At 40.4% G+C, this 16,732-nt stretch overlaps 1 protein-coding gene across 1 annotated transcript; it reads right to left on the reverse strand.

Moving 5' to 3' along the window:
* Positions 1 to 7,194: 7,194 nt before the first annotated feature.
* On the reverse strand, positions 7,195 to 15,172 carry LOC115915772 (monocarboxylate transporter 13-like). Its single transcript, XM_030969449.1, has 4 exons — positions 14,971 to 15,172; positions 11,197 to 11,340; positions 9,264 to 10,070; positions 7,195 to 7,421 (listed from the first exon to the last, which is right to left on the reverse strand). Exons 1-4 carry the CDS (start codon positions 15,170 to 15,172, stop codon positions 7,195 to 7,197), a joined length of 1,380 nt encoding a protein of 459 aa, XP_030825309.1.
* Positions 15,173 to 16,732: the final 1,560 nt, after the last annotated feature.

The raw sequence follows: 16,732 nt of genomic DNA on the forward strand, positions 1-16,732 counted from the left end.
TGAAGAAGAAACCCAGGATGACACCCTGTGCCCTCCATCTTCCTTCCATCCACAACATATTAAAAATCCCAAAACCTAAATTTCTTACCAAGTGATACACGTACACTACTCTCTATAATCTGTTCCACACTTTTGTGGATTCTAGTCTATCTTGAAGTCTAGGAAGCTTTCTCCATGAATGAGGGCCAAAGTCAGTGCTTCCCTGGGGGTCAGGGCACCCCAGAGCAGACAGAGAAATATTCCACAGGAAAGAACAGACAGTGTGAGTGACCAACATTCATTTCATTAGGAAGTCAGATAAAAAGTATTAACATTGATATTTTTTAGCTAGGATGGGGCTTTTTCTTGTACTTTTCCTACGTATAGTTAAAATCTGACCTGTCTATATATTTTTTCATGGTAGTGCCTAGAGACAGGACCGGAGGCAGTGACCACAGACTGAAACACAGGCTGTGCTCTCTGAACATCGGGAAACCTTTTTTCTGTGAGGATGACTGGGCACTGGCACAGGTTGCCCAGAGAGTTTGTCGATTCTCCCCCACTGAAGATCTGCAAAAGCCATTTGGACACAGTCATGGGCAACCAGCTCCAAATGGCTCTGCTGCAGCAGGGGTTAGACCACAGGACCTCCAGAGGTGCCTTCCAAACTCTGTCATTCTGTGATTAATGCCAAATCTAGTTGGTTTTGCTAGACCCAGTAAAAGTTTGAAGCAACACAGTTTTTGCAGAGGGGAAAAAAAGGTACAGGAAGAATGAACAGTGAGGAGCATAAACTTGCTCATTTGGGCAAGTTAACCCAGATGAACTCAATAGGAATTTCAAAGGTGAAAGAGATGCAGAGAAGTTTCTGTAAATATCCATGTGTATAAAACTGTAAGTGGACGCTATCACAGTCTGTCAAGTTCCTAAGAAACATGCCAGCCCTTGTGCACTCTGAAATGTTGTAAAGTTCCTTATCAAATCATGTGTTTTCCTGAAGAGCAGCTTCACTTCTGGAAGAGGATGATAACTGAAGCTTGCTTGATCAAGCTGCTTGATCTTGTGAGAATCAAAACACTAATAAAGAAAATCCACATGATTTCTTCATGTAGCAAAACCAGTCTCTGACCCTTACTTCCCTCAAGTGATACGTAGGGTAAAATGTCAACTGCTTGAATATTATGTGTTCTGAATGAATCTCTTGTTAATAGTATAACAGGAAAGGGAAAAAAAACAAGCAGCTTTATCATGGATCTGTGGTGCCATCTGGAATGTAAATGCAGAATGCTGCTATTGAGGATTTGGATGGATGAAGAGACGAAATACCACATCCTGCTTTTGATCTCAATCTTTTTACAAAATGTTATTCCCCCAATACGGTGCTGCTAACTCCATCAGTGTAAAGTCGCTAGGGTTGACACATGGATTTCAAAGGTGTTATGTTTTCAAAGATAACTTTTCAGGAGTAGAGGATGGAAGAGGAGTACTTTGGAGAAACCCCAAAGTAACCCAGCTTTTTTCTGATAGCCAAACCTGTGGCAAATCCAGGACACTCTGATGAATCTTAATGAAAGGTAGGAAATGAATGCTTCTGGTGTAACTAAAAATAACAAGGCTGACCTTTGAAAAAGAATAGCTGTTAGTTGGTTTTGTGCTGTTGACATTATGATCCCATCTTTCTAGGACAAGATTCTGGGATTTTTATTAATTTACTCCCTTTTATTGAGAATTATTTTTCTCTGATATTTGAGGCTTCCTACAGCACACAGAGCAAAGAAAAACAAGTACAACCTGATTTCGTTTTGAATTTTATGGGAAATTCAGTGGAAACTCACAGGTATTTCACTGCTAAATCTACATTACCAGTAACACAGTACAGTAAGAGAAAATAAGGAATTATATCCCTTTCAGTTTGTCCTGAGGATTCTTGTCTCTCCATGGTTTTGGGACTTACTTTGAAGGAGGTATTGTCTGGCTTCCATACTGAAGAACTCCATTATAGGCTGGATTTGAAGCTTTTTGAAAAGAAGCCATTCCTTAACTTGCTTCTACCTTGACTGCAGGCCCCTCCAGGAACCAACATGTCCTGTAGACTGCCTTGCACAAGCACCATAAATATGTTCATCCTGAAAGTCTGGTTCATGAAAGAAACTTCATCCTCAAGTAATTTCCAAATGAAGCTGTGGTCCTTACTGTCAGACCCATCTCCCTCTGCTCCTCCTCTGAACCTTACAGTAAAGAAGGAATGGTAGTCTTACTCCTGTAGAAGCTGTGCCAAGAGGATGTCATGATTACAGTGGTGCCTTTGTTATTCTACTATGTTTTTCTAAAGAAAAATGTTTGAACAGCTTTCTGGCAGTTTTCCTTTGCTCCTACTTTGTCTGTGGTAAACTGGAGGTTCTCAGCCCATGGCATTGTTCAGATTTGTGGGGCTTTCTCCATGAGATGCAGAATGATCAGCCATAGGTGAAAAACTTTTGGATGCAGTTGGGTGCTATCAAGGTGAGGTTGAATTGTTTCCCTTGCATGTAATTTCAGAAGGACACACCTGGATTCAAGAAAATGGTAGTGCTTTCCAAAGCCTCATGACCCTGTTTCCACTGAAACTAACTTTGCTAACTGTTTTGGGGTGAGAAACTCCTTACAGATGGGCTGCTAATTTAGGCCTCTGAGGCCATCTCTTGAAGAAATATAGTCAACACTGACTACATTCTTAGAACTTGGATCAAAAGAGTCCTTTGCAATAGGTTACTCAGGGAGGTGGTAGAGTCACCATCCCTGAAGATGTTTCAGAGGCATGTGCACTGGGTAATGTGGTTTGGATTTAGAGGTGACAGTGGCAGTGCTGTGTGGATGGTTGGACTTGATGATCTTAAAGGTCTCTTCCAACACTGATGATTGTGTGATTCTAAGTAATCCCTGTAGTAATAGTCCAGTGAAATTTAACTTGGAATATTTTACTTCAGCTGCAGCTGAAGTAAAAGCAGTTCCAAAATGAATACAAACACTCAGTACTTCAGCTCTGGATATGAGGGGAGCAGACTTCACACTGCTCAGGGAATTATTGAGTAAGACACCCTGGGAAGATACCTGCTTTTGCAGGTGCTGGGGTCTGTCAGTGCTGGTCATGTTTTAAACTACATCTTCTAAGGGCATAGGCAATTCCCAAATGCCGAAGTCAGGCAGGTGAGGCAGAAGATGGCTTGGTTGAGCAGGAATCTTCTTTGGGAGGTAGAGGCAAAAAAAAAAAAGAAGGTGTAGGCTCAGCAGAAGCAAGGTCAGATGACATGGCAGGATTACAGAGATGCTGCTCCCCGCTGCAGGGAGAAAATTTATCATGCTGAAGCTAAACTGGAGTTGAAGCTGGCCCGAACTGAGGGGAGCAGTAAAAAGCTTTTTCAAATATATTTATGGCAAAAGGCGGTGTAGAAATAACATCAGTCTGTTACAGGATGAGAATGGTCACCTCATCAGGTGATGATGGACAGCAACATGGACAAGGCAGAGATGTTCAACACTTTCTTTGTCTCTACTTTCAACACTAGTAAGGGACAAAGGGGATCCCACTGCCTGGAGCTGGAGGACGATGGCTATGAGAATGATCAGCTCCCATGGTCCTGAAATTGTACAAAATGTCCAGCCCATAGCTGGGTAAACACATCATGTGATGGGTGATCAACTGGCTGATGGGCTGCACAAAAGGTTGCAGTGAATGGGGTGGCATCAGGCTGGTGACCTGTCACTAGTGGGGTCCCACAGGGCTCCAACTGAGGGCTTAGGTGCTCTTCAACATCTTAATGATTTGGACGCAGGACTCGAACACTAAGTAAGTTTGCTGAAGACATTAAATTGGGAGGAGCTGTTGACTTCTTTGAAGGCAGAGAGGCCTTGCAGGGCTACCTTGACAAAATGCAGGTCACCAAACAAATGAAGTTTAACAAGGGAAGGTGTCACATTCTGGCCCTGAGATGATACAACCCTGGATGTGTGTATGCACTAGGGAACGAGGCTGAAAAGCAGCACTGCAGGAAGGGACACCAGGGTCCTGGTCTGTGGAAAGTTGAACATGAGTCAGCAGTGCCCTGGCAGCCAGGAGGGCCACCCATGTGCTGGGGGCATCAGGGACAGCATCTCCAGCCAGGTAAAGGAGGGGATTGTCCTACTGTGCTCTGCTCTGGGACAGCCTCACCTTGAGTGCTGGGGGCAGTTCTGGGTAATGTAAAAGAGGGTAATGAGGATGCCTCCTGCCCAAAGGAGGGTGGTGAGGAGGATGAGGTGTCTGGAGGGGAAGCCATGTGAGCAGTGGCTGAATTCATTTGGTCTGTTCAGCCTGACTGAGGAGAGATCTCATTGTGGTCTTCAGTATCCTCATGAGGGGAAGAGGAGGGGCAGATACTGATCTCTTGTCTGTGGTGACCAGCGCAAGGACCCGAGGAGATGGCCTGAATCTGTGTCAGGGGAGGTTTAGGTTGGATATCAGGAAAAGGTTCTTCACCCGGAGGGTAGCTGGGCACTGGAAGAGGCTCCCCAAGGAAGTGGTCAGAGCACCAAGCCTGACAGCATTCAAGAAGCATTTAGACAATGCTCTCAGGCACATGGTGTGATTCTTGGGATGGTCAGGAGTTGAACTTCGATGATCCTGATTGACCCTTTCCAATTCAGTGTATCCCGTGATTTTATGATTTGACTTCTTTTGTGCCATTACACAGATACATAACAGCAAGATGACAGTGTGTCCAAGGGACTAATACTATTTTGTGCATTTAGTAAAGAAAATAAAAGTATTTCTCTCAAGATACTGTTCAGCCTGGTAGGAACCAGGGGAAATCTCCAGCCTGAGCCCTGACAGAGCCAGTTCTGAGCTCAGACTGGGCTGCTCAGGATTTCAGCCATTCAGGCCATGAAAGCCCCAAGGATGTCATCAGCCCAACCACACTGGACTATGTGTGCTGCCCGGCTGTCCTCATAGCTTCAGACTGAGCTCTCTCTGTTTCAGCTTAGCTGCTGCCTCACCCTCATACCATGCACTGCTGTGAACAGCCCAGCTGCATCTCCTTGCATCTCCTCTATTCCTCCCCTTGGTTCTGGGGATGCTGTTTGGTGCCCCCAAAGCTGCTGCTCCCCTGGCTGAACCAGACCTTATTCCACAGCCTCTCAGTGATCCTCTGCTGAACTCAGTCATCTTTGTCAACTTCTTTCCTGTGCTTTGTTGCTTCAAAATGTATGCACAACCACGGAACAGAGGGGAACAATCACCTCCCTTGACCTACTCCTTGTGCCCCTGTTCTTCCAGCACTGTGTGCCACTAAGTGCCTTCTTTGCTGCCTATGTCAAAATAAATTAGTGACAGGGCTTGTAAATAAAATACAGAATTTTAACAGAATGCCAGAGCTGGAAACTGCATCTATTAAACATTTCCCCATTCTTCCCACCTCCAGCAATACCACCTCCATTTTATAAAATGAAGAGTTATTTTAAGTAGTGGAACGCTGCAGAAGACTGAAGAATAATACTCCTAGAAAAATCTAAATTTTTCAACTGATAAGTTTAAAAAGGATTTTGTCAGGTGTGTTGTAGCATTACTACAAGACTTTGCACATTCAGGTGCTCTCCTTCCAATATGTGTTCTTCAATCAAGCCCCCACAGGTAGCTGATTTATTAACGGTTCAGCTGATTCTCTGTAAGTTAAATTAAATTTTTGAAATACTTGTTCTTATGAGACAAGAAGTAATTCTTTCAGATGAGAGATTTAAGTAAATTCAGCTTCAGAGAGGAAGTGTTTCAATGGTGAAAATTTCTGAAGTTTTTAAGTAGGGCAGATATGATATTCATAATAGTTTCAAGGCTTTAAAGGGCTACATATTTTTCCTTTCAGTGTTTCTTTCTAGATGTTATTCAGCCTTTTCTCCCTTAAATTCTGTCTTCCCTTGATAGAGTAAAATTACAAAAAAAACAGTTTGGATACAGACTCTTTTTTATTCTTATAAATAGAGAAAGTCAAAGTATTTGCCTTAGGAATACTGGAATGTGGGACTGAAGGGGACCTCAGGAAGTCATCTAGCCCATCCTAGTACTCTGAAACACATATATTTATATCCTTGATTGTGTGTTACCTGTTCTCTGATATCTCTGTATTTTCATATTCTGCATTCAAAGCCTGCATTGTATCTCAAAATGCTACAATGAAGCTTTTCCCCTGTTACATAACTGCCTTTCTGGCAATAATATAAATTACCAGTTGTCTTAACAAGAAAAGAAATTAATCATGTTTTCTTCATCTCAGACTATTATAGGTTTGAAGGCTGTTCTCATGCCCTGTAAAAATTTTTGTCTTCTAAATCAGGCAAACTTTATTTCTTATACTTTTCCCTTAATTTCTTAATTCTCTCATTTATGTTCAACATAATTCTTTGCAACTCATGTCCTTCTTCCAGTTAACTCTGCTTTGCAAGCATTGTTATCTCCTCTACATTACCATTGTAATCTCCTCTATATTACCATAACACAGAAAGACATTTGCTATTTTAAATACAGGGTTGCATTTGGGATTCTCTACTCAGTTTGAAGTCCACTGTAGCCTTAGGTCTTCCTATACTACTCATCAATCACTCTCCATTTTGTGTGTGGGTATTTTGCTTTTTACTTCTGATTTCTAGGACTGCATTTCTCTCTACTGTACTCTGTTACTCATATAACTTTTACCTTTTACCAGGTTTATTTATTTATCTTATTCCAGCACTGCTCTGTAGAGTACCTGCAAACCCTTCAGCTCAAAACTGTATTCATTTACTTGTGCTTTCAGATCCAATTTGTTTACTGAAAATACTGGGCACCACTTCCCCAAGTAAGCATTTGTGAGCTGATGTCTCTTCCTTTTTTTAGCGATAGCTGCTGTCTGCAGTTGGGGATAGAGTTTGTATCTGCTGCATACATGCTTCATGGCAATTTAATTTAGTCTGTGGTTTGCCTATTTCATTTAGCACAGCCCTCTGGGACTCTACTGAAGACTTACGTAGTCAAAATGCAACTTCAATATCAAAATAATATGATAATGGTTACTGCTCTACTTTGCATGTAAATTAATTACTTTCTTCCTTTGTTTCAAACAGTCATACCCAAAATTTCTGTTCTTTTGTAAATCCTAATAATAGTGAGTTTGGCAAAAATAAAACACTTCAAAGTGTCCTTGAGATGCTGTCAGAGGTCTCATGTAGTCACACTACTACATTGTGCTCTCTATACCTTCTGGTTTGATGCTTCAGGATATGGAGGGAAGGGTAAGGTAACGTTGACTTTTCTGGTTTAATTCTAATCTTGCTTCCTCTTATTTTTCTCTGTTGGAGTCGATCTAAAATAATTAAAAATCCAGCTGATAGGACAAGAATGGCTCCTGCCATGTAGAAGCCTGCTCTGTAATCTCCAGCCATGTCCACAATCAGACCTGGAGAGAAAGAAATGACAGGAATATGATTGATGGAGAACAGACTAATGTAAATTAGCTCAGCATTGTGAATATATCCTCTTACAAAGGCAATGTACTGGCTGCATACTTGTTGGCAGATTTCTACACCATGAGCACATGGAACACCACCCCAGTATAGCATTTTTCATTTTTCATTTTTGTGTTTTGAAAAAATCCATGTCTCATTGTTTTTCATATGGGAATTGCTAGTGAAACAATATATTACACAGTTTTAAGTACTTTCCAGCCTAAAGTGTGGCAGACAGTGCAGGTACTGGCAGAAAGACAGACTGTGCAGCTGTGAATATGAGCAGCTCCATGTTCTGTGGTGTAGCTGTCACCAGTTGCTGTAATTTGGACGATAACTACAGCATGAGTGAGTTTAAAGAAGGAAAGGAGATTCATCTGCTGGAGACAAAATTGGAGAATTTTTCTGACATGTTATGGGTTTCCAGTTCATCATTTTACAAAGAGTCACATAAGTTAACAAAAAGACCTTGGTTCTCAGGGACATTGAAGCCAACCAAAATATGTGATGCCATTGTGTATTATACTGAAAAATCTCCACAGTACAGTAAGTTGCACTGCAGCAGTGTGTCAGCTGCCCTGTGGGGATGATGGCACATTCCTTTGTGGGCTGATGAAGATTGCTTGCTTTTGGGAAGTTTGTCTATGTTTAGGGTACTTCCTAGCCCACATTCTAAACTAAGATCAGTCCTATATTGGCACAGGAACCATGAACTCAAATCTTTTAGATTTTACACTCAAAAGAGGAGAGGAGAGCTTGAGAGGCACTTAGGGTTCCCTGCTCTTCCATATCTTCTTTGTAGTTCACTAAATATACAAAAAGAGGCTGCACTGATTCCAAGATAATTAGTACTAGTGACCAGCCACTATAAACTGTATTTTATTCAGATCTTTACAACACATTTTCGATACTGTTCTGTTTCAAATCCTCTACAAATCTTCCTGGTTCCTGTATTTCAAAAGTGAATTAAAATATTCCAGTATTCAGTCGGACTCAGTTGCAACCCATTAGCAATGTCATTACCACAAAGGTCACTTGTAGTGCGTGAACAATGGTCTTTGGATGAGGACTCAGATCTGCATTGTACAAGTCACATTGGTCTTTTGTGGTTTTTTGCCATATCACTTTTTAAAGCCTCTACAGCTTGCGATTCATTTGTCTTGCATTTTTCCAAGATGACTGTATCTTTTTGCCAGCCCATAAATCCATGTGCTGTCTCATTGTCTGCTCTCTCTTCCCACTGTTCTTATGTGCTGCCTTCCCTGTTTATTATCCTAGCTGGCTCGAATGCTGTCTAAAACCAGCAGGCATTTCTCTGAATATTTCCTTGAGGTTTGCATAGCCTAATGTTTCAGGCTGTCCAATTCAAACTTCTGTAGGAACCCTCCCTACAATACCAACATTTGTGCAACATCAGTAGTCTCAAATTTCAGTTTCTTCTCTGAAAGTGTGTATCTGCTGCTTGTCCCAAAGGCGCACTTTCTTAGCTAGATAGTTGGAGGCTATCAAGTGGCATTATGTAGGGATTCAGGAAGCAGGACCACCATGTGAACCCTGCCTTTCATCCCTCCTTTCTTGTTGCAAAGGTATCTCCAAAATCACACAGAAGAGAGGGAGCAGTGTATTTTGAAGAGGATTTAAACTGACTATTGGTTTTTATGTACTTCTTGGCTCAGACACCCCCGAGCTAAAAAAGGGGGAAAGTTGAGTGCAGATCCAGATCTTTTCAGTTCGGATTACCATTCCCTTTCCTCTTTTAAACTGTACTTGGTAGTGAGTTGTCTTTAACTTACCTGCTAGAGGAGGCCCCACAAAACCTCCAGTGCTTCGAATAAGCATGAAAAGTCCTAGGGCACTGTCAAATTCTGGCATGCCTACAACATCTACTAGCACTGTAATGTGAATGGCGACTGTTGTACCAAAGAAGAATCCATAGAAGCCAGTGAATATTGCCAGGGAAAGGTAATTGTTAGCCAGTGGCAAGAGCATCAGGGAAGTACTGATCAATGTAATTGCCATTGCCAGCAAATGAATGGTTTTGGTAATGTGGAGGTTGGCGTACCAGCCACACAGCAATCTGCCTCCAAAGTCCACCATAGCTAAAATGGATAGGAGGGATGCAGTCCATGATTCATCTATTCCCAGGCTGTAACTAAGTGGAACTAAAAATAATGGAGGAACAAAAAAACTCATAGCAGCTAATATACCAAAAATGGCATAAAGTACAAATTCTGGTTGCCTCACAAGCATCCAGTTGAAGGTTTTGGGTGTGATGGGAGACTGATCTTCTTTGTCTGTCCTGGATGCACCATTGCCAGGTGATGTTTCAGTTTCACAATGGCTGGCCTCAAGGAAGCAGCTGCTTGCCAGGGGTCGCATCAGTACTCCACAGACACAAATATTGAGTTGGATGCCACCTATGATCAAGAGGGCACCTTTCCATCCATATTGACCAATTAACCACTGGAAAAGTGGCCCAAACATGAATGCAAAGGCACATTCTCCAGCACTGGCAATAGCATTGGCCAAAGCCCTTTTCTTGGAGAAATAGTGGCTAACAATGCTAATGGCTGGTGTCCACGAAAAAGAAATGCCAAGACCTGAAAAACACCAATAGAAATAGCACAGGTTAGACAAAATTGAGGTATTTTGTGAAGGTGGAAATTAAAGCAGTCAGTGCTTCTGCATTTGCAAAGTTTAAAAGTGTTAGAAGGAAAACATTTTTGCCTAGAAGAAGCATGAGCTTAGCTGGAGTAGGTATAAGGGTATATTTGTGACTATATTATATTCTGTACATTGTATATATTCAAGTGAAAAAGCAGAACATGAAGTATATACATTATTACATTCTCACTTAAAAAAAAAAAAAAAAAAGTTGGTTTCACAGCTTTGCCAGTGCATGAGAAATCCCATGGTCATGGGGTTGAAGCTAGGCAGATCCCAGTGTCCATGCTGTGTGTGTTAAGGCTGGTACTAGGTCAGACCAGCCGGTTAAGCTGAGCTGTATTCAGGGTAGACAGTGAGGTGGGACATGAGGGAAGCTGGTGTATTGCCTCTATTTGCTCTTCATATTCTTGCTCAACTACTTTGAGCAAACTTAAAACCTGCTCTAACTTAGAGTTATTTTAATGGCTCCCTAGACTCTTTGGCAGCCCAGGACTGCCAAAGGGTTCAAATTCCAGACATTTTCTCAGGCATGCAGTGCAGAATTCAGAATGGTTTATTTTATTCCCTGTTAGCTTTACTTCCTGTTCCAGGAAAATCTGCTAGCTGTTGGAGACAATTTTCTGGCCTGGGTTGGCCTGAAGTAAAGGAAAGGATTGGAATAAAATGAAAGCCTGGGACTCTGTTCAAACCATAAGATAAGCTGATAGAAAGTATAGAATTTGGGATCTCCCTGTCTTTTTACTTCAGTTCCCTTTATGAAGTTCTTTTAAACCTTGATAAAGCTCTTATCTCTGAATGAAAAACAAAACAATTTTCTGCTTGCATATTATTTGCAAGTGTAAATTACTGGCATCTAAATATTTGTCTTCTTTGTTGTTGCAGATTTCCTGTACAAACTCTTATTTCCAGAGTGGAATGGGAGGGAAATCACTTTTAAAGAGCATTGCTTGTTCTGGCTGCTCATAAAGTCAAAATAGATACCAGATTTTAAAACTTCTACCACTAGCACCCTCAAATATGTTGCTGGTGGAAGAAAGCCATGAAGCCATAAATTCATACCCTGTAGGAAGCCAGTTGTTGCATACAACCAGACCATGTTGAGTCCAAAAAATCCCAATGCCATTCCAGAAAAAGCCAGAAGTCCTCCAGTGATCACAACTGTCCGATGGGTATATTGTACACACAGTGAACTGGCAACAGGGGCTAGATCAGCAGAAAAATCGGAGAAAGAAAATACATTAGGAACATTAATCTGATCAACATGGCCAAAGAAATAAAACATCTTGACGATGACTACCCTTATAATGCTTGAGACAAACAGCCTTAATTCTGCTGGATGGGGTAGGAGGTCAATCAAAATTTCAAAATTTTATCCTTGCTGATAGAGAAATTAGTGTTCCTGAGGCACAGATTTGAAAATATATTCAACATATGTGGACTGTTTTAAAGAAAGAGCATTTTAGTGCCTTCCTTGTCGTAGGACAGTTCTACTGATTTTCGTGTAAGGATACAACTACCAACAAGACAGAACCTCATGGACTGTTTTAGCAGAAGGTGAAACTTCAGCCACAGAATCTATAGGTTCATCTATAAAAATTGTACTATTGAGAATGCGTTATTGATATGTCTGGCATGAAAACTTTCTGGAGAAAACTAACTTTTGTTTTCTAGAATTTTGCAAAAATCAACACTTAGTGGAATTTTAAAAGTTTATAAAGGACCAAAAATTAGGGTTTATTTTGTGGTAATACTTTTTTCAGAAAATTGGCAGTTCTTTTCTTAAATCTTTATTTAGTGGTACAGTTTCTCACAACAGAGTGCAGGGGCTCTTCAACACAAGGGCAAAGGTGCAGGTGGTACAGATCTGATGCTGCAGCAGCTGCTTTGGTCTCTAGTCACTGTCTGGAAACACCTGAAATGTCAGAGATATTTTTGCTTAATTAAGGATAGTTTTACTGCCTGTCTGTTTTTTCCAACAGCATCACAAGAGTCGAGGTCAAAGCCGTAGGATTTCTTTAAATGGCCGTGGCCACTAGGGGGTTCCCAAGTACCACCTGGCATGAAGCAGCTCCCTAAAATCTGTTATATCCTGGGAACTGGAGTTCATGCATAAAGCCGAATTTGGTTAACAGGGACCACGCTTCTAAATTTAAATAAGTAGGAAGACAATTATTAAGAGAGAGCAGCCAGCAAGGAAGGTTTCGTAGTAGTTTGTAGGGGCAGGTTGTTGTACATTAACCTGTGCTAATCAGAATTAAGAGAATTTGGTAGCTAGGATGAGTGAAATAAACCTGACAGAGTACTAGTTGTTGCAAAATCTTCAGTATGTGCATTGTCTGACAGCAGAAAGACCTGGCAGGAGTTATACAAACTTCAAATGTCTCATCAGCTTTTACAGCAAAAATCTGATAATTTTATAAACATGTTAAAATGATACTGAAATTCAATCATTATCTTAAGATGTAGTTGATGAGACATGATAAAGTACACGCAGTTGGTGAATCATAAAATATGATAAAAAAAGAAGAGAAAAGTAGACACGGGTAACATCCATGAAAGTTCTTGAAGACAAGAAAAGGATTTGCAGCTGGAGCAGAAATATTACCAAATCTCAATTCTTAAATAGCAAATAGAAGAATAAACAGGCAGAAATTAAACATGGAGTAGCAAGAGAAAGAAAGAAGCTAGCCACAGAACTGGAAATGGGTAAAATAGCTTGACTCCAGAGTTTGAAAGGACAAGGGCGACACACAGAAAATGCACAAGCAATGGAAAGGGATGACAACAAGAGTACAAAGAGAAAGGTGTTGGGAGGTGTACATCAGTACCCAGAGAAGGCTGGTGAAGGTGATGGGGAGAATCCTTGCTGTGGTAAACTGAACAGCTGTTGCAAGTGCAGACCTTGGGAGTGGAAGCACATGCTCTCCTTCAACACAAGAAACAGACCTGCTGTTGAAAGGATCCAAATAGGAAAAAATAATAATTCAGTGATCATCCTTCTACTGAGGCAAATGACACTTAAAGTTTCCCAGAGATAGACATTAAGAAAGACTAAGCAGGCCGGGAAACATGCTCAAAGAACTGGAGGCTCAGGTGATCTTCATCAGGAAGTCTCGTGGTCCCTATAAATGAAGAAAAGGCAGAAGAAGATGAGGACAATTATGTATTGCCCTGAGACATTTATAAACTACTATACAGAGGGGGTTTGGAATGTTTGACCACCAAGCTTTGTTCACTGAAAGAGGATTATTTTCAATGGATTTCAAAGGATGAAAAACAACTTCTGCTGAAAATTACAGCTGCCTTCCTTGAAGTAGGTTGGCCTCCCATGTGGCTAGGCAAATATATTTTTTTTCTGGTTTATACTTGATACTATTGTGTTATACGTTCTATTCCTTTATACATTCCTATACAATGTAAATATATGCTATAACAAAACAAAACCTAACTAAAACAGGACTGTTAAGTTTTTCCCTCCTATGCTGTTTTTTTCTTCTCATGAACTTCAAATGCCTGAATGACACAATAGTATCACAATATGTCAGTGATACATCTATTTTGTTAACCAAATTGATAGATTACCATTTATTAATTTCTGTGGTCTGTCAAGCAGGTTTTTCAATTTTTTTTTCAGTTAATTATACCTGTCACTGCCAAGCAGGCATCAAGGATAGCAGTTTATGGAACTGATAAAATCTTTTCAACTCATTACTTATTTTATCTTTTTACTTTGACTTTGGATTACTCTTTTTTCCTTCGGAATACATTTTTCAAAGAAAGATCAGCTGCTCTTCATGTTTGGAAATACTAGAGTTCCAAGCAATAATACTGATAGGTGTGGACTGAGTAGGATGCATGTAATTATACAGTGTCTATGCAAAGAAGTGTCTTCAGAAAGAAAATTATGATAGCATTTATTATGTAAGGATATTTACCTATAGCAACCATATATCTCTATGGGAATATGCAGAGCAGATTTCACAAATTCTGTACAGTGCAAGCCTGCACATGTTTGGAATCCTCACATCATGTAAAGGATCATGCAGTTTGCAGGGCACTAAAGACTCTCTAAACAACCAAGCTAAGTCAAATGCAGTATGTTTCTTACTTTTCCCTCCTTCATTTGGTGTGATGTGGTATTTGACCTCACTGCCTTTGACTTGGATATTTCACTCTATCTTCCCCTACTCTCTGCTTGCTTGGTCGTGTCTTTATTGAGTTTTCTCTGTGTGAATAGATTGGTTTTTTTCTTTTCAACCCTGTGAGTCTTCTGGTAGATCAGTAACTTGGAATCATAGTAAGAGGGGTGTAGAAGACACAAAGTTGGTAATACATGCAAAGAAAGGGGATCTTGGTGAAGATAAAAAGAAGCGGGAAAAAGCAGGACAGAAAAAAATTTTGGTAGCAGATGGTTTACCTGATGGATGGGGTCACAATCCTTGTATTTTGAAGTACTTTGGAAAAATGACAGTCACACTGAGATCAGTGAGCTTGCACAAACTGTTTTAAGAGCTTGATTCAACAAGCTCTGTGGCTATTATCCCTAATGAGTTTAACTCAAAACCTGTAGTGAAACTTAATCATGAGTTTAGGTACATAATGTTTTTTCAAGCAATCAGATTCCTATGTCTATAGACTTTTGTTATTAACCCATTCCATATATGAGGCAGTAAATGCCAATTTTCTGAAATTTTTCTGTATTTTCTGTAGAGACAGAAGAAGGAAGTCTAGAACTTATATGTTGCTGGGATTGGGTTTTTTTTAAGGAAGACTTCCAAACTTTCTCAGGTAGTTAATATTAAAATAAAATGTTTGAGGAGTACTACTACCTACCTCCTAAATGAAAGACGACAATGGTTACTGATGTGATCCAAGAAGTGGTGCTTGCAAGTTCATCAAAGTGCTGCTGGATTTCAACAAAGAACAGACCAAAAGTCTTGAGGACAGCAGCAGTGAGGCCCATCACCATGAAGGCTGACACTACCACAACCCATCCATAGCCACCGTCTGGTGGATCACTGTCTTTAGCCTGCATCTTTTTTAATTCTTAGATCTTCTCTGGTTTTTGGGTTGTTTTTTCTTTTTTTTTTTTTCTGGAGTGGTGGTGATGGTGATGAGGTTTTTTTTAACAGATCTGCAAATTGGTAGAAGGCCTCTGGTTAAAGAAATTAATTAAAATATTCTAGGAATGGCTTACACAAGTAATTATCAAGTTAAAATACAACATTCATTACAGTGGTTTGACTGAAAATATTACCTGGGTCAGAGAGGTCTGAAGAGACGAAAGACTGAATAAAGAAATTTTTTTTAAAATTCAAGTACAGAGTTAAAAAAAAAAAAGAAGCATGCAGATGTGAACCAAGGAGAGAAGACAATGGGAAGATATTCGGACATGAAGATTTTCAAAGATAGAAGAATTTTAGGGTCCTCAACATTTTAGCATTTGTAAATATTAATCATTCCTGCAACGCCAAGCATTTTTGCCAAAATGGTGCACATCCATCCTTGCAAAGATATATTCATAGGCAAGAACATCTTATTAAGCACAAAGCTGAAAAAGCATATTTCCCTTTAAAAGTTTTGTGATAAACATGCAGCAATCATGCAGTGCATGGAAGACCTGGGATCTGGCTGGAGGGAGAGAAACATTCATACATTTTTCTGGTTTCTTCATGGACACTAAATTCTGAGCAGGGATATTGTACAAGATACAGAAGACCAAAAAAGACCTATCTCAGGAGGAGAATGGGAAACTTGAGATAGCTGAAGATATACTATACTTAAAATTCTCTACCCTGTGTGCACCTGGGAAAAATGAGCTGCATGAGGGAATCCATACCACTTGAAATTATCCAGTACAAAGAAGCAGTCACTAGTCCTGTGATTTGCTCCCTTGAGGTGCATGATCTCAGAAGGATCTGAATCACTGCAGCAGGGTGGGGAAAAGAAGCCATGAGAGCCTTGTAGGGATCAGAAAAAAATCATTAGACTGCCCCATATCTGGACTGACATGACACTGGACTCATTTGCACATCTTAAAAAATCTTAGAACTGCCACAAGAGAGGGAGAGACTGCCTTGTGTTGAGGTCTGTATGAAAGAATCAGGTTTTCATTCCCACAGCTTCTGGGGTGATCTTAAGCAAGTTGTCAGATCTTGCTGTGCCTGTTTTCTCAGTTGTCAAATGTAGGTAATACTTTCAAAGGTCATAAATTTTGTGAAGTTGGAAGCATTAATACTTGTATTAGTGCTCAGTTTGCTATAAGAAAATATAGAAATTATATCAAGCTCTAGCTGTAGCATTCTGACAATGCTAAGTTCAAGTAGCATGGTCATAATTTTGTTTGAGGCTTGGAAGAACACAAAAAGGACACAACACTCAAGCTAAATGAGCCTGCCTAGGGAGAGTGATACTGATATTTCTGCATTCTGCATAGACATGCCTGGGCAAGGGATTATAATTTGGGCCACAAGACAGATAGAAGAAATTCTGCTGCTTACCAGGCAACACCCAGACTAAAACAGGCATGATAAAATCTGCATGACACCACCCAGCACCCTTCACTTTCATTAGGCAAACTCTGTCCCGGGAGGAG

This window comes from Camarhynchus parvulus, chromosome Z (assembly GCF_901933205.1).
Source record: "Camarhynchus parvulus chromosome Z, STF_HiC, whole genome shotgun sequence".
Taxonomy (NCBI): domain Eukaryota; kingdom Metazoa; phylum Chordata; class Aves; order Passeriformes; family Thraupidae; genus Camarhynchus; species Camarhynchus parvulus.